The 25,143-nt window shown below is 39.8% G+C and overlaps 2 protein-coding genes across 4 annotated transcripts in view; one reads left to right on the top strand and one right to left on the bottom strand.

The window, feature by feature from the left end:
- Positions 1 to 7,579, top strand: part of GLT8D2 (glycosyltransferase 8 domain containing 2) — a 24,515-nt gene extending 16,936 nt beyond the window's left edge. For both annotated transcript variants that reach the window (XM_044987710.1, XM_044987712.1), the window contains exons 7-10: positions 917 to 1,029; positions 1,744 to 1,910; positions 2,682 to 2,794; positions 6,704 to 7,579. In XM_044987710.1, the coding sequence (XP_044843645.1) occupies positions 917 to 1,029; positions 1,744 to 1,910; positions 2,682 to 2,794; positions 6,704 to 6,876 (566 nt within the window). In that variant the 3' untranslated portion in view covers positions 6,877 to 7,579. The remainder of the gene's footprint in view (positions 1 to 916; positions 1,030 to 1,743; positions 1,911 to 2,681; positions 2,795 to 6,703) is intronic.
- Positions 7,459 to 25,143, bottom strand: part of TDG (thymine DNA glycosylase) — a 22,393-nt gene continuing 4,708 nt past the window's right edge. For both annotated transcript variants that reach the window (XM_044987690.1, XM_044987700.1), the window contains exons 2-10: positions 22,533 to 22,681; positions 18,257 to 18,474; positions 17,682 to 17,751; positions 13,464 to 13,599; positions 13,288 to 13,370; positions 13,110 to 13,204; positions 11,347 to 11,518; positions 10,900 to 11,028; positions 7,459 to 9,791 (exon numbers count right to left, since the gene is read on the bottom strand). In XM_044987690.1, the coding sequence (XP_044843625.1) occupies positions 9,652 to 9,791; positions 10,900 to 11,028; positions 11,347 to 11,518; positions 13,110 to 13,204; positions 13,288 to 13,370; positions 13,464 to 13,599; positions 17,682 to 17,751; positions 18,257 to 18,474; positions 22,533 to 22,681 (1,192 nt within the window). In that variant the 3' untranslated portion in view covers positions 7,459 to 9,651. The remainder of the gene's footprint in view (positions 9,792 to 10,899; positions 11,029 to 11,346; positions 11,519 to 13,109; positions 13,205 to 13,287; positions 13,371 to 13,463; positions 13,600 to 17,681; positions 17,752 to 18,256; positions 18,475 to 22,532; positions 22,682 to 25,143) is intronic.

Below are 25,143 nucleotides of genomic sequence, written 5' to 3' on the forward strand. Positions count from 1 at the left end.
ATTTCAGGATTTAGCTCTATGGAAATAGTATTTGTTAGCTAAGTGCTTTCTGCAAAACAACAAGAAGTTCACACACTGAATTTTGGTGTGTCACACCAAAAACGCTGCTTTTGATTTTCTTGTTGTTTTGTTTTACATCTCACAAAACAGAAGCTGTTTAGAATCTAGAGGAAATTCCTTCCCAGATCATAACAATCTTAAGGTAGATCAGTTTTGAGCCATAACTAGGTTAACAGTGTCCCTTTAATTCAAACACTGTCCCATTGTGGGACATGAATCCTATTTCAGGTTTTCAAACAAACTCGCGAGTTGCCCCTACAAGATGATGCAGTTCCTGTATTACCTCATGCTAATATTGCTTTAGTCAGGTTTCCTAGCAAACAAAAACAGAATTATTTCATCACTGGTATAGCCAGGAGCACTGTGAACATTTTAGCTGCTGGTGTTAGCCTATGGATATTATGAGCCCACTTTTCAAACAGCGAGGCCTCGTATCTTAATAAGATGTAGTGAAATAATGCCATAAGGAGAAAATCTGCTCCCCTGAACGAAAACCCAGGTAAAAGGGCATTGTGCAGGGAACCAAAGTGGGATGGAAGGGGAAGGGGACACAGTCCCCCATCCAGAGGCAAGGTACAGACACACACCAGGCTACAGCTCATGTCTCACATTTGGACCTTCAAATCAGCATATAAGCACATAAAGTATAGATTAATACATGCAAACATAGGATTTTGACTTCCAGTTACAGGACCCATGTTTGAAACCAATGTCCATAGAGCAAAATTCTGCCTGCCTTCCGTTCAGGCCATCCCTTGACATTGGTAGGGTTGTACCAGTGTAATGGAGAACAGATATTGTCCTAAACAGTCAATGAAACAAACCCATTCTTAAACTCCCAATTCTGTATTCTCAGGTGACATCCAGGAACTGTACAACACAAAGCTAGCTCCAGGCCATGCTGCAGCTTTTTCAGATGACTGTGATTTGCCGTCTACTCATGAAATGGTGAGAAGTGTAGGAATGCAGGTAAGATGTTAGTTTTAAATTCAGATTGTTGATGGATTTTTACGTACAGATTTAACATGATTTTCTTCATCCCCAAATGAAAGTTTTCTCAGGATAAAGTATAGTATTAGGATTTAGGTACATAGTTTAGTAAGGGGAATTATTTCCTGTAATCATCTTAAGATGTGCTGTCTCCTGATTCTTTTGCAGTATGTTTTGTATTTTACTAAACTCTTCTTGTTTCGGTAGGTCACTTGTGCAACATATTTAGCAGAGAATATTGATAGGATTGATATTAGACTTTCTGATAACTGAGAGGGAGTGAGGGTTGAACTTTGTGGGCTGCTCAAAAGCTATTGTTTGAAAACCAAATCCGGAGTGGTACGGAGCATCTGCAACTGCAATTAAAGTCCAGTAGCCATACGATAACCACACTGGTTTTATGCCAGATCACCTAGAGTAAGGTGAAGAGGAGTGGGCCGAAAGACAAAGCCCTGTAGGACTCCCATGGAAATATCGCTAACACATAATGATTAGAATATCCTGTCCTTTAGCCTTGTGCCTCACACTGAAGTCAAGGCAGGTAATAATCATCTAGAAATCCAGTTCTCAGATCTTATTGTTCAATGCCTATGTATTCTGCATGTGCATGAGGTAGATACAGCTGCATCTAAACATATCTAGACATAAATTAGATTTACATAGACATCTATATATAATTTCCCTTCTTTCTAGAACACATACATGGGCTATCTGGACTACCGGAAGCAAACAATTAGAGATCTTGGCATCAGCCCCAGCACCTGCTCCTTTAATCCTGGTGTAATTGTGGCTAATATGACAGAATGGAAGCACCAGCGGATTACAAAGCAATTAGAAAAATGGATGCAAAGAAATGTAGAGTATGTACAGATATCGAAGTCTTCACTTTTTCCTGACTGAATGTGCTGTTTAAAGTTGAATTTTCTGTTCATTTTTCAAAGGTCCATTACTTAAGACGTGCTACCCTTCACAGATCGTAATTCAAAATAACCTTACGTTGCACAACTTCCACCTGTTCTAATCCAGCTGCAGTCACGAACAACATAAAGTGACCACTTGGGACTCTGCAGTCTTGTGCTGACTCAGCAAGCCAGGCCTAATCCTGAGAGGTGCTGAGCACATGCAGTTTTCATCATGGGTGATCAGCGCCAGTCAGGATCAGGCTCTTTATGGGCAGGGCTGATCTCTCCTTGCAGTGGGATCAGAGTGGAAAGAAACTCTCTGCTCTTGCTTGGGGCCCTATAAACTGCAATGTCAGCAATACTGGAAAGGGGACACTTTTTTTTTTTTTTACATAACTCAAGAACCATTTCTTGAACACTTCCTAAAAAGATAAGCCATAATTTACATAAACTGCTGAAAACCAGAAAAAGACCCAACCCCCAGAAGCTGTAAAAGTGGCATCAAACATTGTCCACAATTAGAAGAAAAAAAATCTATAAGTGTTGGAATGCCAGTAAAAAGGTGCATATTTAAAATTAGGTAAAGAAGTAGCGTGTCAGTCTATACAAAGCTGATTTTAATAGTAAATTAGCCAGAGCATTAGTATTTATTGCTTTTGCCTTCTGGTTTTGTAGTAAAGTTCCTTTTCATTTCAGGACTTTGAGCTGCTCTTTTTTGTCTTTTCGCAGAGAAAACCTCTACAGCAGCACCCTTGGGGGAGGTGTGGCCACCTCTCCAATGCTCATTGTATTCCATGGAAAATATTCTACTATTAATCCCTTGTGGCATGTCCGACATCTTGGTAAGTATGTTTCATTTCAAAACACTCTGGGCTGGAACAAAATACAGATAAGATTTAAGGACCCTATGGATGATTTTGCTCATCCTCAGTACATTACTTTATGCCTCAGATCCCACATCGCTGCTCTACACTCATTCCCCTTCCTTCCAGATTCAAAATTAGCCCTTTATCACTTTCCTTGTCCTACTACAGCTATTTACTTGAAGCTTCTCTTCCCTCCCCATCTTCAAATTAACCACATTCCTGGAAGATATGCTTTAATCACCCAAGTTATTAGGTTCAATACAGAGTAAAATGTAACAACCAATGACATGCAGGAGGTCAGGCTAGGTGATCTGATGGGTCCTTCTGGTATTAAACTCTACGAAGCCAGGGGCTGAGAAGCAGTTGCAGGCTAAATCACTGATAACAGCCCTTGGGCCGGGGTTAAAGGTGGGATAGCTATTTTACACAAAGAGCTAGCCAGAACATATTGGCCTATATACTATGATACAAATGTATAAAAGGCAAGTATTCCATACTGGAAGATGAGACCTCACTGAAGGGGTGGCTGAAACTGGCTCTGGCCTGGTCCAAAACCCTGGTGCATACTGAGCATGAAGACTGCCAGCGAACATAGGAAACTTCATATTTGGATCAGATGGGATCTACCCACAGTAAGGTGCAAAACCAGTCTATTAAAAATAACCCTTAAGACAGTGGTTCCCAAACTTTAACAACCTGTGAATCACTTTCACTAAAATGTCAGGTCTCGCAAACCCCCTCCTAGAAATGAATATTTCCAAGGATTTTCTCCTTTTCCTGAGTATAAATTATAAAAGCAGTGATCTTGGAATTACAAAATTTGTTTTCATGACATGCTTATTACACATAATTTCTTATTAATTTATCATTACAGTATTTTTATTACATTATGGAAACAGCAACACTCTTCCAAGATCTCACTTTTGTAGGTTGTATCACTTTGAATAAGCCTGTTATAAGACAAGGCTCCTATGTTTCATCAAGGAGTATCAGATGTGAAACAGCATGAAGGTATTTAAGAAGCCAACTCAAAGAGTTCCTCCTACACAAGCATTCAGGTCTTGAGCACTCCAGGCAAACAATTAGGGTGACCAGACAGCAAATGTGAAAAATCGGGACGGGGGTGGAGGGGTAATAGGAGCCTATATAAGAAAAAGACCCAAAAATCAGGACTGTCCCTATAAAATCGGGACATCTGGTCACCCTACAAACAAACAAAAAGCTTAAACTTGTTCTTCATAATAATTAAAAAAACAATACTAGCTGCATATTTAATTTTAAAAACAGCAAAAAATATCCACCTCCCTTTCTATTTCTTATAGGAGTCTTGAAGTTTAAATCTCCTCAGTGTGACAGCTCTGCTTGCTTTGATCTGCTTAGCTCTTGGAAGTCCAGGGGCTCCAGGCTGCTGGCCCTGTGCTGCCCGGGGTCCCTAGGGACAGCTCTGTCTGCCATTAGGGAATTTTTTCCTGAGAACCCCCTGTAACATTTCACAAACCCCAGTTTGGGACCCACTGCCTTAAGAGAAGGGTCTTTAGTTTAACTATCCAAAATTGCACTAAAGATGTATTTTTGAGACTGGTAGTTCACCTAGGAATGAAAAAAATAGGCCAGGGAAATACTGGAATCAGAGAAATATTTAGCAGTTAAGGTTACTAATTGATTTATGATAAATTCCCCCTTCCAGAAGAAGGGTGTAGGCGTGCATGGTCATCTCTCCCTGTCAGTCTCAAGAGGCGGCTACGCCCCCTTGCTGTCTTCTTCTGCAAAAGGCAGTCTGAAAAAGTGGGGGGAATTAGCTGTCTCTGGGGCTCAAGCCCTCCAGCAGGGTGGGGCAGTGAATAGTTTAGTGTCCTAGCTCTGGCGGACAGTTGGCTAACACAGGCCTCTTGGCCTATGGTGGAGTGGCAGGGGGTAGCGGGACATGGCCCACCCAACTCTACCGCATCCCAGACCAGGCCCCTAACAGTGGCGGTGTTTTCTGCCATTGGGTCAGCGGGGAATCCAGCCACAACATGGGCTCAGGCAGCAATGCAGCTGGACTAGAGTCGGCTGTCCCTGGGCTACTTCCTACCCTCCCTTTGGGGTGTACCTGAATCCTGGGGTTGTCCGCCATCTCCCCGGGATACCCAGCCACCATCTGGTGTGCCTAGCAGCTTTGGTGAGTCTTTGGGACAGCAGCGGCCTTCTGTGGGCTCTCGTTCCAGCAGTGGGTTTTAAGTGTCTGTCTCCCTCAGTAGCTCCAGCTCCACTGAGCTGCAAAGCCCATCTTTTGTACTTCCTGTCTTGCCCCTCTGTTTCCAGCAGGGCAGGCATCGCTGTCCTGGCTCCCGCCACCAGGGGGCTGACTGGGAGGAACCACCACCTATCTCAGATGGAGGCCCTGCCCCCTCGCTACAAGGGCAAATGTTATATTGAGATGTACACTAGTAGGAGTAACACTTGTCTATAACCCTCCACTCCACCATAATCAAAGATTTATTTAGAACAATAGGATTTGGGCACCATTCTTTAAAGAGGCACAAACATAGTTGTGTGAGCATGACGGGGAGGGGGCCACCTCCTGCTGTTTGTAAAGCAGCATGTACAGTACATCAGTTGTAGGGCCCTACCAAATTCACAGTCCATTGTGTTGTAATTGTAGGAGTCCCGACACAAAAAGGAGTTGGGGGGGGGGTCGCAAGGTTATTGTGGGAGGTGGGGTTGCGGTACTGCTACCCTTACTTCTGTGTTGCTGCTGGCGGCGGTGCTGCCTTCAGAGCTGGGCAGCAGCACAGAAGTAAGGATAGCATGGTATGGTATTGCCACCCTTACTTCTGTGCTGCTGCCTTCAGAGCCGGGCCCTCAATCAGCAGCTGCCCAGCTCTAAAGGCAGCAGCGCAGAAGTAAGGGTGGCATGGTATGGTATTGCCAACCTTACTTCTGCGCTGCTGCTGGCAGGGCGCTGCCTTCAGAGCTGAGCACCAGGCTAACAGCTGCCGCTTTCTGGCCACCAGCTGTCACTCTCCAGCTACCCAGCTCTGAAGGCAGCACAAGAGTGGCAATACCGATGCCCCTAAAATAACCTTGTGACCCCCACTGCAATTTTCTTTTGGGTCAGGACCTCCAGTTTGAGAAATGCTGGTCTCCCCCATGAAATCTGTATAGTATGGGGTAAAAGCACACAAAAGACCAGATTTCACGGTCCGTGATGCGTTTTTCATGGCTGTGAATTTGGTAGGCCCCTAATCATTTGTGACTGACCAACACTGGCAACCAGACACATCAGCGGTGATAGACTACAGTAATGAAGATTTTAAAAAAATAGCTTGAAGAAAGGCTAGGAACTGGGCATATTTAGTGTAAAGAAAAACTAAAATAAAATTTCATAATTTTTCTGAAGTATAAGACACAAGCCTAGAGTGTCACTAATCAAGGACAGAAAAAGTAAAAAGCTTGAATACAGCTGCAAGAGATTTCAAATAAGGCAAATTTTTCCTAGAGAGAACAGAAGCTGCTAGGGAAGGTTGTGCAATTAGCTTCAGGGGACAGAGTCAACATTCACCTGGACAGAGGGCTGATGGTTCAGTTGTGCATAATACAAGGTAGTGGACTAGAATAGGCACCTGAGGTTCCTTATGATTCCATCTATGCTAGGATATTAGAATAGGGTAGTGCTGCTATGCAAAATGTTGTGTTAAATAGAACTAAGTATAAGCACAAATGTGAAAAAGAGTGTTGATAAACTTAATTCAAAGTAGCCCATCATGTTTAGTACCAGTAAAAAGGATACTAATTAGCATATTTTTTCTTTAAATCATTTTTATTAAAAGTTGTATTTTATTTAATTGCATAGTATCTTCCAATACTGATCTTTATGAAAGCTAGAGATTTATTTCTGTTTAGGGTGGAGTCCCGATGCCAGGTATTCAGAGCATTTTCTTCAAGAAGCTAAATTACTTCATTGGAATGGAAGGTATAAACCTTGGGATTACCCTAGTGTTCATAATGACCTATGGGAAAATTGGTTTATCCCTGACCCATCAGGGAAGTTCAAAATGATTCGTCCCAATAGCTGATACTGAAAGACATCTAAAATGTTTATGCTTTTAAAAATAAATCAGTTTCCAGCAAGATCGTGATGGATTATTCTATATCATATTTTGCAATACAGTTTATCTTCTGTGTAATATATGATAACTATTGTGTAAAACTGTACGTGTAACTGATTTTACAAAAGTAACCCTAAGTATTTAAGCTTTACCCTAAAAATAAACTTGTGCTGGTATAGGGGGTAATACATACAAACTTCAGATTAGCTTGAGTTTCTAGTAATACTGTGAGATATTAGTTTACTTGATTAAAAACATTAAGATGTTTACAAAGATGAAAATCAGGACTAAACAGAATGGGTTTCAATGCTATGTCTTGTATCCTCTAAAGAAGGTTCCAGTTGCTTGCTGAATCTATACCAGCAGTACTTAGTGTTGAGTACAAGATGTAGCTTTTCTAGTCCAGTTTTTTTAAGCAGCATTAAACCAAAATGAAAGAAACAGTTCAATAGGTCTAATTTTCAAAACACTACAGTGAAACCATTCAGCAGGTGTTTACATGCATCATAATCAGATCCCATCACTAGTAAGAGGGCAACATATCACACTTTAACACAAGATATTCCAATACAATTCCTGATTTTATTGTGAAACATCATTAGATTTTCAAGATGGGTTTAAAACCTCTGTTACAGCACCAATTAGAGAGAATGCACACGTTACTTGCCATATTTAATGAAAACGCTCATTGTACATTTAACTCTACTTTATACCTACATAATCTAGTAGGAGCCTCTGTCAAAGAACAGAACTGTCCCTTCAAATTAAAAAAACACCTTTACAGAAGTTATGTACTATTGCACTGTCTACTCAGCAATAGTAGTTACATGCTTCACATACTTTTGTTGAAAAATAAATTGAATTGTTACAAATCCCTGATGCAAGGCACTTTTGAGCACCTGCAGGAACATGTCCATGTAAACAGTGATACATGATACAGTACATTTTAAATAACAAACAAACAATTTCCATACATCTTTGACCATATAATGAACAGCTTTACACTGAGGCTCACAAACATGATCAGAACCACAATGCACATTTTGTCTTGATTTAAAAAGTTCTCTTAGGATTAAGACAAACAACTGGGGAAGAGAACTGTAAACATCATGCCTGCCTCCCACTGAGCTGGCAATGTGCTTCCTGTGTGTGAGAGATCCAAAGTTATTAGCAGGCTTAGGTTCTATATCACCTGGATCCACTCAATCCATGATGGCAACTGCCAAAGTGTGGAAGAAAGGATAAAATCTCTGGAAGTGTAATATCTGACCAGTTTGGATTAAGAAGATACAGTTTGTGCATATTTCAAGTATACAAAGCACCTACTCTCATAAGATCACCAAAACATTAAATGTTTTGATCAGCTTATTGCTTTTACTTCAAGCCATATCTTCCCTTTTCTATTCAAAAGAGAGAGTGATATTTTATACCCAAGCATGGAAAACTCATTTCACTCCCTGAATATTACATTGGCCACATAAGTCAAAGTTTGTCTAGAAACACAAACTATCTAAGTACTTTAGAAGACTGTATTTTCCAGGGTTGACTTTATATTCACATACCAGCTGCCCATGGTTTTAACTTCATACCATAAATTATTTTTTGGGAGAAGCCAAGAGGATAAATCCCCCTAAACTCGTAGAGATAGTTCTCAATTCCTTCCTATTTTGGAAAGGAACAGAACATCTTAAGAATGATCCTCAGTCCTGTTCCATCCCCATGCCAGTTTTCCCTTTTGGTGACATGTGCAAATCTTAGATTTTCCAGGGAGCACGGCCTCCCCATTTTCTGCAAGGGTGCTCTCTAAACTGGCCAGTACTGAGGTATTCTCTCTTCCCCCATTTAGTGCTATTGCTGCACTATAAGGAGCTGCTCAGTGTAAACCAAGTGGGAAGTCATAGACCAGCCATGGAGGAGAGGGAGGGCACTTCAGTTCCACAGATCCCAGCAGGCTCCACCTTATTTCTTTGAGGGCGAAGTTGATACTAGGCAGCCTTATTACAAGACAACTAAGCAGGAGTCTTCAAGCCCTGCCCCCGCTCAACAAACTGGATTCTCCTCCCCCCTTTACAAGGTGGGGGAGATGAGGTCTCAAGTTTCTTAGAACTCCAGGTGCCAAATGGCAAATGAGCTGAATGGAGCTGGAGCTTGGAAAGCAAAGTGGGAAACTCTCACTCATGGCAGAGAACAGAAGGCAGGCCTTGAAAATGCACAATTCATGTAACTACACTGACTTTAAAAAACCCTATTCCCTGTGAGAGCAGGGCTACACTGTCAAGCAGCAGTGGTAATCTTAATCAGCAAGTGGCTTTCATGTTCCCATTTTCCTCTCTCTGCATATAAAAGGCTTACGAAATATCCCCCCATAAGAAGGAATCAGTAAAAAGTATCATTCCACAGACTACTGCACTACAAATTACAGAATTAAAGTAACCCCAAAAGAAATCAGTCTTCACATACGAGAAAGCAGTTTATCATAAACTGCAAGAAATGGTGTAAGTTAAATATAAAACTCATATACAAAAAGGGCTACCTTTATTTTTTTTTCCCTTTTAAAATGTTGGACATTTCCTTAAAAATTACCAACTTCATAGGATTAAATCTACCACACAATTGGTTTGGACTATAATAAAATAACAGGTAAAATACTATTAAAATGCTTCAGTTAGAGAACTGAGGTACCATTCTTGATAACTGCATTAAAACTGCAGCATTTATGCAGAGCTGCCGAAGAGGCAGCTTTTACACACTGCTTTCTTCTTGCTCTTGTGCCCCACTGTTACTGAATTCTGGAATCTGGTCCGTGAAGGACTGCATCATCCACTGTCCATTAGGAATATCACCAAAGGATGACCCCCCACTGTAGCCTAGATTGTTCGCTTCTAGAAAAACAAACAAAAGTATTACTAGTTTAGTTGGCATCATAGCTGTAGGAAAGTTTCAGAAAAGTTCATTTTGATGAAAGAATTTTCCAAGCATTCCCCCACCCCCATTTTTCAATTAGCTCTTCTAGCTGAGATGCTTAGACACGTGTTCAGTTTTTACATTAACTCCTTTTCAATATTTACTTTTGATCACTCTCTAGTCCACGTTAATTTCCTAAAAAATGACTTCTGTTTATTTGAATTGTGACTAAGTTTGAGCAGAAATCAGTTGTTTCACTAGCAATGAACACACAGAAAACACATTTAAAAATCCTCAATTTTGTTTGTATCCTGCCTACCCAGTCTTCATAACCCCACACCAAACCCCATTGTGTTCCAGCTATTATATGAGAATAAGAAATGAACTTGAAAGATCATGAACAGGAAGCAATATAGGCAGCAATCTACATGAGAGCGCAAGATTAGGACATGAAATTTAAAGACCTTTATCAGAGGTTGGTAATTATTCATTGGTTCCCCTTTATAGAATTTAAACCTGTTCTTCAGTTGTGACCAATGACACTTCCTCCATTTTTGGTTTGAAGTGAAAATCAGAATTCCTAATTATGGCTATTCTGCTACAGTCAGAGTTCCAACTCTCATTCTAGTCTCCCCTTGTGTTTTTTCTATTGCTAATAGTTTTCTCAAACTCACTTGGGGCTGAAATTGTCTATTTGTGAAAGCTCTGCAAGACGGCAGCTCTGTCCCAGGTCAGGAAACATTCAGGCTCCACAACATACACAAGCTCCATGTTTTTTTTTTCTCCCCCACACCCAATGTCTGATCTTGGGACAGTTGCAGAAAATAAATTTTATTTAAATGCTAGTGTCCAGGAAAAAAGAAAAAAAGTCTCCCCCCTTTCCCTCAAACAGAAAAGGGGGCCCTAATGTCCAGACAAAATGATATAGAAGAAATTATAACTTTAACAGTTTAAAGTTTTGAAGTACAACAGCATTTAAACAAAAACTGCCTGAAACAGTAGAAATGCAGAAAAATAATCCCTAGTATATTTTCACACGGAAAGACTTGGGGATTAAAAGCCACAAAAAAAAGCATCACTTTTTACCTGTTCCATTTGAAGCGAAGTTACACTGTTCATGCTCATAGGGGGTTTTCTCACTATACGCACCACCATACGCTGCTTCGTAACCTGGATCATATTTTTCTTCTTTAACTGCCATCTTTTTAGCATCCTCTGGAGGAAAAGGCCTCAAATATGTTAATCTTCAGGATAATAGTAAACCATGAACATTACATCACACAACACTGTATACATGTAAGTTCTTATCCCACCTTCCATGAGATAATGGGTAATTCAGATTTTAAGAAAAGATGAAATAAGTAACATGCTTAGTTCTACAGTTTGTTGTAAATTAGAGGGAATATAGTTACATGTTTCCTATCATACTTTATTTCCTTCTATCCTGATAACGGCTGGTTCTATATATTATCTCTCTCATGCTATGGCTACCATATAAATTTTAAGGGAAGATTACCAAAAAAAGCACTATACCTTGTGCAAGCTGTAAGTCAAACGTATACTGCACCTCCTGCACCTCTGTGTTTGACGTGATGCCTTTCAGTTGATCCCTTAAATCTTTAAGCTTTATGTAATAATGAACTTTATCCTGTGCACGTGGAAACTGAGCACATCTTGCACTGGATGATGGCATAACATAGCAGAGCTTGACAAGAGAAACAACAAAAAGGAAGCAATGCTAAATTAAAGGTCAGTAAAGCATACAATATGTAAAAACTCAAGAATAACTAAGCACTTAACCACTTTTATATTTGTAAGCCTTTATACAAACATTAGTTAATCCTCAGAAGATGGAGTAATACTTACTTCCTTGTTTTCGCTTATCTGCTGAGGATCTTACCTCAGACAGAGAGGTAAGATCATCAGTTGACAGAGCTATGACAATTTACACCACCTGAGGATCTGCCCTAGATTTAAACCTAACTCAGAAAAATTAAGTGACTTGTCCAATGAAGTACTACAATACTTATTTATGAATAATGAGTGTTCATGTATTTATTGCAATATTTATTAATTAGAACACAACCAACATGTTACATGGGGTTATTTATCTTAAAACAGATACAATATTAAAATTCAAGGTGTCCATCAAAGGGGTATTTTAAGAACAGTTTGTGGATCAAGTCTATGTATAGTCCATCTATGCTAGTACTTTATGGTCCATTCACTATTTACAGTCCATCACTAACACACTCTTCTTCAAAGAATGTTATTGAAACATCAAAATTCAACAGAGTGCAACTGCAAGTAACCTTTAGAAGGCTGCATTTAAAAGTACCGATCACCTTGCATGCCCAGATACAGCAATTTTGTTACTAGCACTAATAGCACAGTGCCTGACAACTGTTCCCTCCCTCATGCTTGGACTAGTGTCATGGTCATCCATGAGTCCATAGGCGCGCGTGTGTGTGTGTGTGTGTGTGTGTGTGTGTTCGTTCGACCCGACCCTCCACCCCAGGCCCTGCCCTCACTCCACCCCCTCCCCTAAGCCCCAGCCCCGCCTCTTCCCACCCCCACTCTGTCCCTTCCCTGCCTCCTCCCCCAAGCATGCCCCGTCCCTGCTCCTCCATCCCCCATCTTCCTACATGCTGTGAAACAGTTGTTTCTGGTAGGTGGGAGGCACTGGGAGGGAGGGGGAGCAGTGACCAGTGGGGCTCCTGGTGGGGGAGAGGCGCTGCGGGGGGGAGGGGAGAGGAAAGAACTTGGTTGCCAGTGGGTGCTAAACACCCACTAATTTTTCTCGGTGGGCACTCCACCCCTGAAGCACCCATGGAGTCAGCGCCTATGCTCGAGTCCCTCCTTGCTACCAGAGAAGGGGGTTGTGGGTGTGTATGGGGGGCAGGGGGGAAAGCGGGACAGGAGAGAAGAGAAGGGGGGATACTGTAGTATTTAGATTGGATCTGAGTTTCTGAATGGTATACTTGTTAAATTATATCATCTTATTTGTGGGTGAATTAGGGGTATTCATGATGGTACATAAATTCTTTTATTCAGACTATAGATCCCTTTCAGCATGTAACTATCCTGCTGACAGTAATACACCATTTCTAAAAGCAAACCTATAAACCCCAACAAAAGTCTGGCTGAAGAAAAGGATTATATTTGCCCAATCCCATTCTCTTCTGTTTAAGTAAGACCCCTTCTCTTCCCCCCACACATTCTGGGCAAAATTCACCACTGGAGTAAGTAGGTTTCACTGGTTTCACTAGTGTTGAAATAACTTTGCAAGAACTTACAGTTTCTGTGTCTGGGACTTTGTGGGGCTGTAATCCAAATTCCAATTTTTTAACCTTTACTCCAAAAACTTCTTTACTAAAAATGTCATAAATACCTAAAATGAAATGAAGACAGATCATTATATGCCACATAGAAGGCTGCTGGAAAGAGAGAATGATTCAAAATTAAGATTCTCACATTTTCCATTAAAAACTGCTATGCGAGGTTTATACTTTTGTAATTTCTGCATCAGAATTCGTCCTCCTTCTCGAAATTCTTTGCTAAATGAGGAAAAAAAAACCAATTGCATTCAAAGATTAAGACCTTGGCTACTACTCATTGTTTAAATATAGTACTATCCTGCATTTTCCTACCTGGAGAGGTCTTTGCTACCTGGTGTTGTTCTTTCCACCATGTTTGTAAATCCAATACCATATTTTTGTGGTAAAGTGTGGTCATCCATATGGTTCAATTGTTCCTCACTCAGCCCAGACAAAAAGAGACACTTCCCTGTGAAGAGAGAAGATACAATATGCATTTTACTCATATGCATTGCAAAATACATCAAGGTGCCAAATTACTATAATGAAATATTTATTTCTAAGGAGATACTAAAATGAAAAAAAAAAAAAAAAGCTATTAAAAAAAAAGGGACTGCCCAGTATATCGCATTGGAATGCTAAAGAAATACTCCATGTTAAGCAAACACCATTTATTTCAGAAGATGATTGCCTTGTCTACATTTATTTAAAGACTGCTTCTAGCGACCATTGTTTCTATACCGCTTCAAGACAGAAAATCCCTATTGAAAAATGTAATGCCACCACCGGATTCCTTGTTTCCGTAAACAGGACTTTGTTCCTAAAAGTGAAATTTGGAGCTTTAATTTTATGACTTAAGTAAAAATGGAACAACTATGATCAGTATCTATTTCCACATTATTCTATTTAGTTCCTCTTGTGAAGCCCAGGACCACAAAGTTAGCATTAGAAGCATTATCCTAGGTATGGAGAATTCATTGTGGTACTGGAGAGAACACTTCTGCAGCAATTTTTCCTTTCCTGCAAGGGCTATAAAACAAACAAAAAGAGGCTCCCAAAACAAAACAACAACAAAACCCAAACGACACACCACTACAGACTACCAGAGGTTCAAAACAAAGAGCAGGAAAAGAAAGCAATACTGTTCAAGCAAACGAAGTTGAAAGGTTAGTTATCTTTATAATGAAAGTCTCCAAAAATTTAGGCTGTTCTGATATTAAGCAAGTTGACACTGTTCATATTAGGAACCCAAAATGGTGCAAGCCCTGGCTACATATGATATCTCCTCAAGGCTCCTCTGAACTGCTACACATGTTCAACACATCCCCTGACTTTTATGGCTCTCGATATCATGTCTTCAGTCAGCAACCAATCAAATCTTTACTATGAAAGCCACGCCCCTTGACGTTCATCTGTTATTCTCCCCCTACTTAAAAACTCTCACCAATTACCACCATTTCAGAGTTGTTTTTTTCCATTATATTTTTTGGCATGCCTATTGTTAGTCTAATTTACTAACTTATCTGCCATCACTTGTCTTTTTGTATTGACCATGGATTGTTTGAATTTTAATAAATATAATAAAATGTTAATCTACTTGAGTCATGTTATGTGCTGTACACTGCCATGGAGCTCTTCAGAGTAAAGCAAGCACACTTGCTTTTTTTGTACTTAAGTTCTTATCTTACATATTTCAGTACTATTTCTGCTTCTCCCCAATTTTTGATGTAGCATGAAAAGTTTAAAATGACAAGTTTAGTTTTGGCTCACTGTAAACAAGCATCTTCATACAACAGAATAGTTTTATCAGCATGCACATATTTGAACTGATTCATGATAAAATACACATTAAGTCAAATGCTCATTGTGATGCTGGCAGATTAGATGCCAGCTCTTGCCCAGGCTGCACCCTAAAAACGGACAACCTCATAGTTGGGGACCAGACCAGTTCACCTGTATGTTGGTTTTGCTCAAAAGGGAGAGTGGTAGTTAAAAAGACACATTTTAGAGAACAACAGGTTGACTCTTTATTTAAAATGGGTTGGCAATTTAAAAGGAAGGGCTGCGATTTTCGAGTTAACATGCAGCACAAACCCAAAAGACGGTGCAGTACGACTGCAGACAGGACTGAATCTCCCTGAGACGAAACTTAAAAAGAGAATGACCTGCAGTCACTCCCATTTATGTCCAGGTGCCCCTGACCACCTCAGGAGACGACGGCTACCAGTCGTAATGCACTGTCAGCTGCCAAAAGTCAATGAGCTGCTGCTGTGTAGCAATGCAGTCCCACGTCTGCCACACCCAGGAGACATACGGTGATGGTGAGCTGAGCGGGGTCCATGCTTGCCGTGGTATGGCGTCTGCACAGGTAACCCAGGAAATAAGGCTTGAAACAATTGTCTGCCGGTGCTTTCATGGAGGGAAGGACCCTGAACCACCTGCAACAATGTTTTTGACCCATGAGGCACTGGGAGCTCAACCCAGAATTCCAATGGGCGGCGGAGACTGCAGGAACTGTGGGATAGCTACCAAAGTGCAACGCTCTGTAAGTTGACGCTAGCCTCGGTACTGTGGACGCACTCTGCCAAGTTAATGGTCTTAATACTCTTGGAGTGGGGACACACACAAATCGATTGTATAAAATTGATTTCTTAAAAAACAAAAAAAACAAAAAAACAAAAAACACCAAACCGACTTCTATAAATTCAACCTAATTTCGTAGTGTAGACATACCCTATGAAATGCTTGTACGTTGCTGCATGCATTAATCTCTAGAGCCCATGTTATAAGGTAGTATTTAAATGTTTACTCTGAAACGGTAAATCTCTACAGTCAGGAGAAAAACATTATCAAGTGTGAAATACTAGATTGTCACAGGAGGTGTTGTCTCCTGCCCAACCAAAGAAGGCCCATAGACACTGGACAAACCGCTGTGGGACATCAGAGGACAAAAGACTGTTTATTGGTCCCCCTCCCACCTAAAGTCGTCCCATCATCTTGTACTCTGGGAGAAAAGAATACAAATCCCTGTCAAGAAGAAACAGCATTTTTTTGGCTTTTTGAATTCAGAAGGGCCCAGAGACTCTAAATTGAAGCCAGACATCCCCAGAGATCCTGCAGGGTCTGCCCTGAAAGACAATTTGGATAGATAGATCATTACAATTCTGTCACTCTTAAGATTTAGATGGAAACTCATTTGTATGTACGTTTGCTTGCTTTAACCCGTAAATAACGCTTATTTCTTTTTTTTTTTTTTAATTGTTAAAATGTTTAGACAGTTGGTTACAGGATTGGCTACAGGCATTGTCTTTGGTGTAAGACCTAGGGTACCAATCGATCAGGGATAAGTGACTAGTCTCATGGGACTGGAAGCAACCTAAATGTGGTGTGATTTTTTTGATGTAAGTGACCATTTTTCACTAAGTCCAGTTTGTCTCGGTGGCAAAATAGACTGGAGAGTTTAAGGGTACTGTCTGTGACTCAGTGTTAAGATTGTTGTAATAATCCAGGGGTTCACATTTGTTACTGGCTTGGTGAAGTTTAATTATAGAACAACGGCCAGTTTGGGGTGTCTGCCCTGAGGTAGGCACTCAAAGTTGTGAGCCACTCTAGACAGCGTGACACTCATTTCAGAGGAAAATAAATGAAAAATCCACTAACACAAAAACCCAGTACAAGATGTAGGCATCAGACTTGTGTCTCATACACAGCCTTTAATATGGACTTGTCACTCCTGTTAACATCAACAGGTGCTCACACAGATGAAGGGCAGATAGTCTTTTATAAAGAACCATGAAAACAAGCTATGCACCTACCTACAACAGGGAGTGGTAGATAAGCCCTAGTTTGTTTACAGCGAATCACAAATTAAGTCAATTTTTGTACTTCTCCCTTCTACACCAATAGCAACATTCGGATGAAAAATGAAAGTGTCCAGAATTATTAAAATAAATATGAGGCAGTCGTAAAGATATGGCAGTATTTTTTTTTAAACTTCAAATATGGTGTACCATTAATGTTAGAAACTACCAGTTTGGTGAATTGGAAGAGTAGAGGGGAAAAGGGTTTGTGTTTTATTCAGACATCTAGAAGGTTTGTTAATAAAGAGGTAAATACAGAATTGGTAGGGCATTCCGAAAATTATATTTGGGAAAAATGGTGGTTGTTTTTCTGTTTTTAATTCTGAAAGTTGGTGACTGCTCACTTATTAAAAAAAAAGCCATGAAAACTCAAATACTTGTAATCTGATTTAATTATATGCTGTAATAAACTAAGATTAAACAAAATTGTTTTTTCAATTATATAATCTTGTAACTGTTTACATAATTCTGAACTCACATTTATAAAAAAGACCAGAGGAATCATTGATGACCCACTTTTGTTTTATTTGTGTGGCTTTACATGATAAAACATAGTATGTGCTTGTCGTTAAATTACAGACAATGCTGAGTGTGTTTAAAAAATTGAAAATACAAACAGCCTCATTTAAATTTGTCATATTATGACAGAATTCTGCAAATCTCAATAAAAAGAAAAGAACAATAAACTTACAGAAGTGGTTTCCAGGTCCAGGGTAATGATGCCCTTTGTACGCTGCCATTAAACCCGGGTTTATGCCAATCTACAGAGCAAAGCATCAGTAAATTGTAGCTTCAAAAACATAATTATTAAAATAATGAAGGGAAAAGGGAATACGTTTAAACTGATCTTATTACTTGCATAATAATGCATTTGTCAAACCTAGGAATCATAGCTCAATTAACGATTTTCAATTATTTCAAGATTTAAAAAATTTAAGACAAGATCTCAGTTTATAGGTGTAATGTTATAGCATTACTGCAACATATATTTTACAATAGTTAGGTGTAGCACTTAGGGGGAAAACAATAAGGAAAGAACACTCAATAATAGTATGAACAGTTTCTGCCTTCCCTTATATTTAAATTTAAGGTTTTTTAATAAACTAGAATGCTGTTACTATAATCCCTGACAGAAAGTGTGAAGCTACTGTATACAAACAACAACTTGGATGTTACTTTATCCTGTGAAACCTCATCATAAAAATGCTAGATAAACAGTAAAGTAAATCATAATTCATGAGTTACAGACTTGAAAATGTCACTTACAATTACAATATCCAGATTGAAGGTCAAAATATCAGGAAGAGTCTTGGTCAAAAGTTCAGCTTCAGACACACCATTAAAACGGTCCACTTTTCTTTTGACTTTGAATGTATCTGTGATCTTTTCTTGTTTGCCTTTTGATTTAGTTGATTTAGCTGCCTTAGCAGCCGGTTTTTTTGGCTCTGTTGATTTGGTTTTTCTCTTCCTTCCCTTTGTAACTTCTGAAACACAAAGTAATAGATTCCTTTTTGCATGGCTTTTCTAACAGTGTAGAACTGTTTTTAATAATATTGATGTCAAACATTAATACAAAAATATGCTGCTCAAATTTTAACTTGTCTACTAAAAACTGCTCTCATTTTCATAATATTCATGCAAAATAATCCTTACACAAAACAGCCTTCAGCTGAAACTCTATTCCAGGTTTGGTCTGTGAACAGCACTAGCCCATGTCAGAAAGTGAAGTTGTGGAGGTTTAGGTTCATGCTGACAGACCGACAGTACTGGCATATTTTCCTTTGACAGTTGCTGGACATGTAAAAGGGGAGTATTTGGTTTCATTTGCTAGTGATGAAAATTAGACTCATGGTCCAATGGGGTGCTACTTTATCTCATTGGGAATATCACTTGACAGGATCACCTAAATCAAAACCATGGTTCTGGCTTAATGAACATCACACACAAAAATGGTTACTTTATAGAAAATTTAAGATGTTCTCAAGAAGAGTCCACATACAAATTCCTTACCATACCACCTAATTAACTATGCCTATTGCTAATTCTTTGGCGATCTGAGACTTTACTCAAGAATTTAAGTTTTGCAGATAACCCTTTATAGACACACGTCATAGTTCAGCTATAAATTATAACTGACTTGAAGAGTTACACGCTTGATAGCCCAGTAAATACTGTGAGTTTTTCATATTTTCTTATATGCTTAGCTGCCCCATCTTGTCTCACTATTTGAGAATCGTTCAAAAAACAAACAAAACCTTTAAAAGTTCTTCCATGTTGAAAATACATGCAGAGCAAAAACTACATGCACATATAATCAGAGTAGCCACTATGAATGCATAGTAAAATTTATTTAAAAAACAAAAAAGGCCACCAGCTCATATTGCTTAGATAACAGAGCAGACAGCCTCCATGGTTAGAAGCTTGGCACAACTACTTTGCTGACAGCAGCTAAAGAGCAGGTAATATGTCAGAGACGAGGGATCTCAAATAAAATTTGAAAATATTTGGTCTGACTTTCTAAAAATCTTTAGTAATTCCAAGCAGATGGAAACTGAGATGTTGCTCTCCTTTCCCCTCCACGCCCCCCCTTCCTTTCCTGTTCTTTTTGTCTCCCCTTCCCTTATTTTTGGGACAAAAGTTAATATAAATTGGAAAAAAATAAAAACCCCAACCCTGAACAAACTAGCACTACTTTAGTTCTCACAGTGGAAGAAACTACAATATTGTGGCTACAGAACACAAATCAAGATGGCAGTAGTCAGACAGATAATTTAGACCAATATGTCATATACACCAGTGCCTTGGAAACACTTCAAGAGGTAAGAAAATGTCATAAGCTTTTCTTTTGTTTTGTGGGTGCAGCAGAAGCAGTAAAGTCTAAGTTCTACTCTGCTATAGGGGACTTCAGCTTATATATACACAAAGGCTGATGACTAGAGATCACAGTTTCTTAGCACCTAGCATACTTCAATGTGCTGGGTGAATGGTATATCAAAAGAAAGAGGGAAGATAAATAATAAAGATAACATACAATATAAGATATAGGCTTGCTTCTACCACAAACCCAACCCTACAGCATATAGAGGAAATCTAAATAAAATTGCACAATCTATTTAGAGTTTATCCATCTCTGAGGCATAACTTAAAATCTGAGTGCATCATTATCCTTTCCATTTGACAAAGTGAGACCAGAAGGGAATTTGTTATCTAGGATATATATGAACAGAAAGTAATTCATGCAGCTGGGAAAAAAAATCTTTATAAAAATTTATAGCACAGAATTTCTATATTTACTATCAGTTCTGACACTACCTTGGTCATGACATGTGATCCTAGTGATGACTTTCTGCCCACCATCCTAACATTGAGGAGTCCGGTGGCACCTTAAAGACTAACAAATTTAGTTGGGCATAAACTTTCGTGGGTAAAACCCCCCACTTCTCTGAAGAATCTGTTAGTCTTTAAGGCGCCACCGCACTCCTCATTATTTTTGTGGATACAGACTAACACGGCTACCACTCTGATACTTGACATCCTAAAATGGTGACACTAATGAACGGGCTTAAAAAACTCAAATGCCCATTTAACAGTGGCAAGTGATAAGTCTAACCCCATCAACTAATGCAAAATTTAATCTTTTATTTTATTTTTTAAAAACTTTCAGCACGAGGATAATCTTTGAGATGAGAAAAATATAATGGAGAGACACTGCCTTCGAGTCTGCAGACATCCCTGGTGCATCTGTGGCACCCTGCCAAGCAGTAGCATAGCAAAATTAGCACCACAGTACTCTGTTTCACTGCTACTATGCAGAACTAAGCAACAGCAGTCAGGCACTGAGTTATTCACAAGGAAGGAGGACCCAAAAAATTGAAGTCTGTGGGAGTGACAGAACTGATTTCCCTCCCTCTTCCTCTCCTTGCAGGCGCAAGAAATCTTTGCCAGTAGTCACAGAATGGAAGAGACCCACCCCTACTCACAGTAGCCAGACTCTCAAGGGAGAAGAGCAATGTCTTCCTCAATCCCAGCAGCTAAAACAGGGCTGAATTTCAAATTTATCAGACACCTACTACCCAGACTATCACTACAGATGGAGCTCCCAAGCAGGGTCCAGGGACAGCATCCTAACAGGAAATCCCAAAAACCTCTCCCTTCCCAAGGGCTGGGAGTTGATGGGCTTCTCACTAGAGGAGTCACACCACCCTGGTCTTTCATATCTATCTCAAGAGAGTAGGTTTAGTCCTCTTGTTAGTAAGTATCTAGTTAGTTTTTCAAGCCCTGCTAATGAGCCTGTGGAGACTTCATCTAGTTCTCAGTGTTCACAGCAAGACCTGGAATAGCTCAATAACAGAACACTATTTGGTCTAAAAATCTTTAGTAATTCCAAGCAGATGGAAGTGTAATTAAAAGACACTGTTTCCTCATCACAACATGCAACTCTCCCCATGCAAGAGATGCCTAACTATAGTTGTGCACTAACTGTAGTGAATAATATAGTGTCTCTGTTAGAGTGACCAGAGCATTTACTGCTTGAACTAGAAGATGGAGATTCACTATACAATTTAATCTTGCCAAGGGTTACAGCAACTATTGTGAAAGTAAATATTTATGTAGATGTGGCACACAATTAGGCCTGGGATGCCATCATCCCAGATTTAACATTCTTGCATTATGTTAGTACAGAGAGACTCACACCCATATTCAAAATATGGATAAAGGATTAATTCTGAAATAGTGGAAAAGTGCAGTTACTAATGATTTAGAACTAGCATTCAAGTATGGCAGATGTTACAAGTAGTAAGCAATAAGGTGACATCATTACACAGGTTCCCATTCTGGCATACTTATCACCAAAACTAATAAATAGACGATATATATGAAGGCTAAAGAAAGAAGATAATAGGGACTACCTAGAAATACTCAGAGCACAGAACTGAAATGTATCTCAAGGCGTGGTTTCTAGCCTTCGCATATTTGTAGGTGGCTTAAAGTTAGTTTTTAAAGTAGTAATTAAAAATTCAGATGATTATAATGCACCCCAAAAACACAGTAATTAAATATGTAACAATAAAGACTTTCAGTAAAACGGGATCCTACTATGCTAATTTTACAAAATTGCTATGAACATTTACTAGCTGAAGCAAAAAGTCTAGCTACTGGCCTTTTACCATGATGACTGATTTAGAAAAACCACAACACAAAAATCAACTAATCGTAGTTTACTCGCCTATGAAAATGATTACTCATGAAAGATCAGAATTTGGCAAGCCTGAGCAATGTCAAAACTACAACCAGGGGTTGCATTTGTATTTTCCTATATGCATGCAGGAATATTTTTATTATTCTTTTAGAAATGTTACAAAAAACAAGTTTCTGAACACTTGTTCAAAAAGTGCCAAAAAAGAGAAAAACCAGGAGACTACAGAAGCAAATTATTAAGACAAATTATCCTTGAAAATCAACTACTAAGTATCAATTTCATTTTCAGCCTCGTTAATCAAGATTTTAATTTTATAAAGTTATATTAATTTGGTCACACTACCTTGAATAGGTTCTTGAGCAAAGTTTGTATCTGAAATGCCCTCTACAATCTGTTGTTCATTCATAATTTCCATGTTAGGAGCTGCAGTCATCATTTGATGGAACGGAAATGTATAAAATGCTTGAGCTTGCTGAAGAGGAGAATAATATCTTAAAAGAAAAACGTCAGTATTGTTAGCCATATAACATTAATCTTTCAGAATTTTCTTAAGTTTATAACCTGTTCAGTACATTACTTAATCAAAATAAAATCATGGCATTCCTAACCAGCGTTGGCATACACTGCATGTTATATTCTCCAGTTACAGTCTATTACAACAACACGTAGAATATCCAATTCCATTAAATAAATGGCCAATACTTCTGATCACATAGTGGGAATCAAACATTGCTGAACACCCCATCTCCTTTTTAATTAATATTAAGTATACAAGAATCAGAATATTCAGATTATTACAGTCACATTAAATATATGCCTTCTTTTCTTCCACTTTTCTATAACACAATTATAACTAAACGTTGTGACAAGTATCAGAGGGGTAGCCGTGTTAGTCTGGTTCTGTAGAAGCAGCAAAGAATCCTGTGGCACCTTATAGACTAACAGACGTTTTGCAGCATGAGCTTTTGTGGGTGAATACCCACTGACTTGCATCCGAAGAAGTGGGTATTCACCCACGAAAGCTCATGCTGCAAAACGTCTGTTAGTCTATAAGGTGCCACAGGATTCTTTGCTGCTTCTAAACGTTGTGATACTTTCACAGAGGTCGTGGGAAGTCACAGATTCTGTGACTTTCCATGACCTCCATGACTTCCGCAGTGGCTGGGGCCAGCTGCTCGGGCACCCCACAGCCAGTCGCACTGGCCACTGCTGGAGCGACCCAGGGCCAGCTGCTCCGTCGGTCCCCAGGGCCAGCTGCTGCTAGGGATGCTCTGGGCAGCTGGCTCCAGGGACCACCTTAGCAGCAGCCAGTGTGGCTGGTCCTGCAGACTGTCCAAGCAGTGGGCTTGGGGGCGGCCCCAGTGAACGTCAGAGCAGAGGTCCTGGAGCTAGCCACACCGGCTGCTGCTTGGGCGGCCCTTGGCATCTGGCTCTGGAGACCTCCGGAACAACGGCTGTTGTGGCTGACTCCGGGGAGTGCCTGAGCAGTGGTCTTGGGGGTGCCCTGGGGACCACCTGAACAGCAGCAGTCTGGAGAGAAGTCCCCAGGAGCAGCAGCTAGGAGGGGAGGGGGGCAGGATGGAGGAGTCAACCCCCAGCATTGGAGCAGAGCTCCCCCCATCCCCAGCAGGTCCCTCACCACCAGGGAAGCAGGGCCCCAGAAGCAGAGATTTAGTCATGGGTATTTTTGGTAAAAGTCATAATTTGTTGAGGAAGAGTCAACATGGTTTTAGTAAAGGAAATCATGCCTCACCAATCTACTAGAATTCTTTGAGGGGGTCAACAAGCATGTAGACCAAGGGGATCCACTGGATATAGTGTACTTAGATTTTCAGAAAGCCTTTGACAAGGTCCCTCACTAAAGGCTCTTACGCAAAGTAAGCTGCCACGGGATAAGAGGGAAGGTGCTCTCATGGATTGGTAACTGGTTAAAAGAAAGGAAACAAAGGGTAGGTATAAATGGTCAGTTTTCAGAGTGGAGAGAGGTAAATAGTGGTGTCCCCCAGGGCTCTGTACTTGGTCCAGTCCTATTCAACATATTCATAAATGATCTGGGAAAAGGGTAGCAAAATTTGCAGATGATACAAAATTACTAAAGATAGTTAAGACCCAGGCAGAATGTGAAGAGCTATAAAAGGATCTCTCAAAACTGGGTGACTGGGCAACAAAATGGCAGATGAAATTTAATGTTGATAAATGCAAAGTAATGCACATTGGAAAGCATAATCCCAACTATACATAGAAAATGATGGCGTGTAAATTAGCTGTTACAACTCAAGAAAGAGATCTCGGAGTCACTGTGGATAGTTCTCTGAAAATATCCACTCAATGTGCAGTGGCAGTCAAAAAAGCAAACAGAATGCTGGGAATAATTCAGAAAGGGATAGATAATAGGACAGAAAATATCATGTTTCCTCTATATAAATCCATGGTACGCCCACATCTTGAATACTGTGTGCAGATGTGGTCGCCCCATCTCAAAAAAGATATATTGGAATTAGAAAAGGTTCAGAAAGGGGAACAAAAGTGATTAGGAATATGGAACAGCTTCCTTATGAGGAGATATCAATAAAACTGGGACTTTTCAGCTTCGAAAAGAGATGGCTAATGGGAGATATGATTGAGGTCTATAAAATCATGACTGGTATAGAGAAAGTAGATAAGGAAGTGTTGTTTACTACTTCTCATAACACAAGAACTAGGGATCACCAAATGAAATTAATAGGCAACAGGTTTAAAACAAATAAAAGGAAGTATTTCTTTACACAACGCAGAGTTAACCTGTGGAACTCCTTGCCTGAGGATGTTGTGAAGGCCAACACCATAACAGGGTTCAAAAAAGAACTAGATAAATTCATGGAGGATAGGTCCATCAATGTCTATTAGCCAGGAATGGTGTGCCTAGCCTCTGTTTGCCAGAAGATGGGAATGAGCGACAGGGGATGGATCACTT

The sequence above is a fragment of the Mauremys mutica genome, chromosome 1, assembly GCF_020497125.1.
Source record: "Mauremys mutica isolate MM-2020 ecotype Southern chromosome 1, ASM2049712v1, whole genome shotgun sequence".
Taxonomy (NCBI): domain Eukaryota; kingdom Metazoa; phylum Chordata; order Testudines; family Geoemydidae; genus Mauremys; species Mauremys mutica.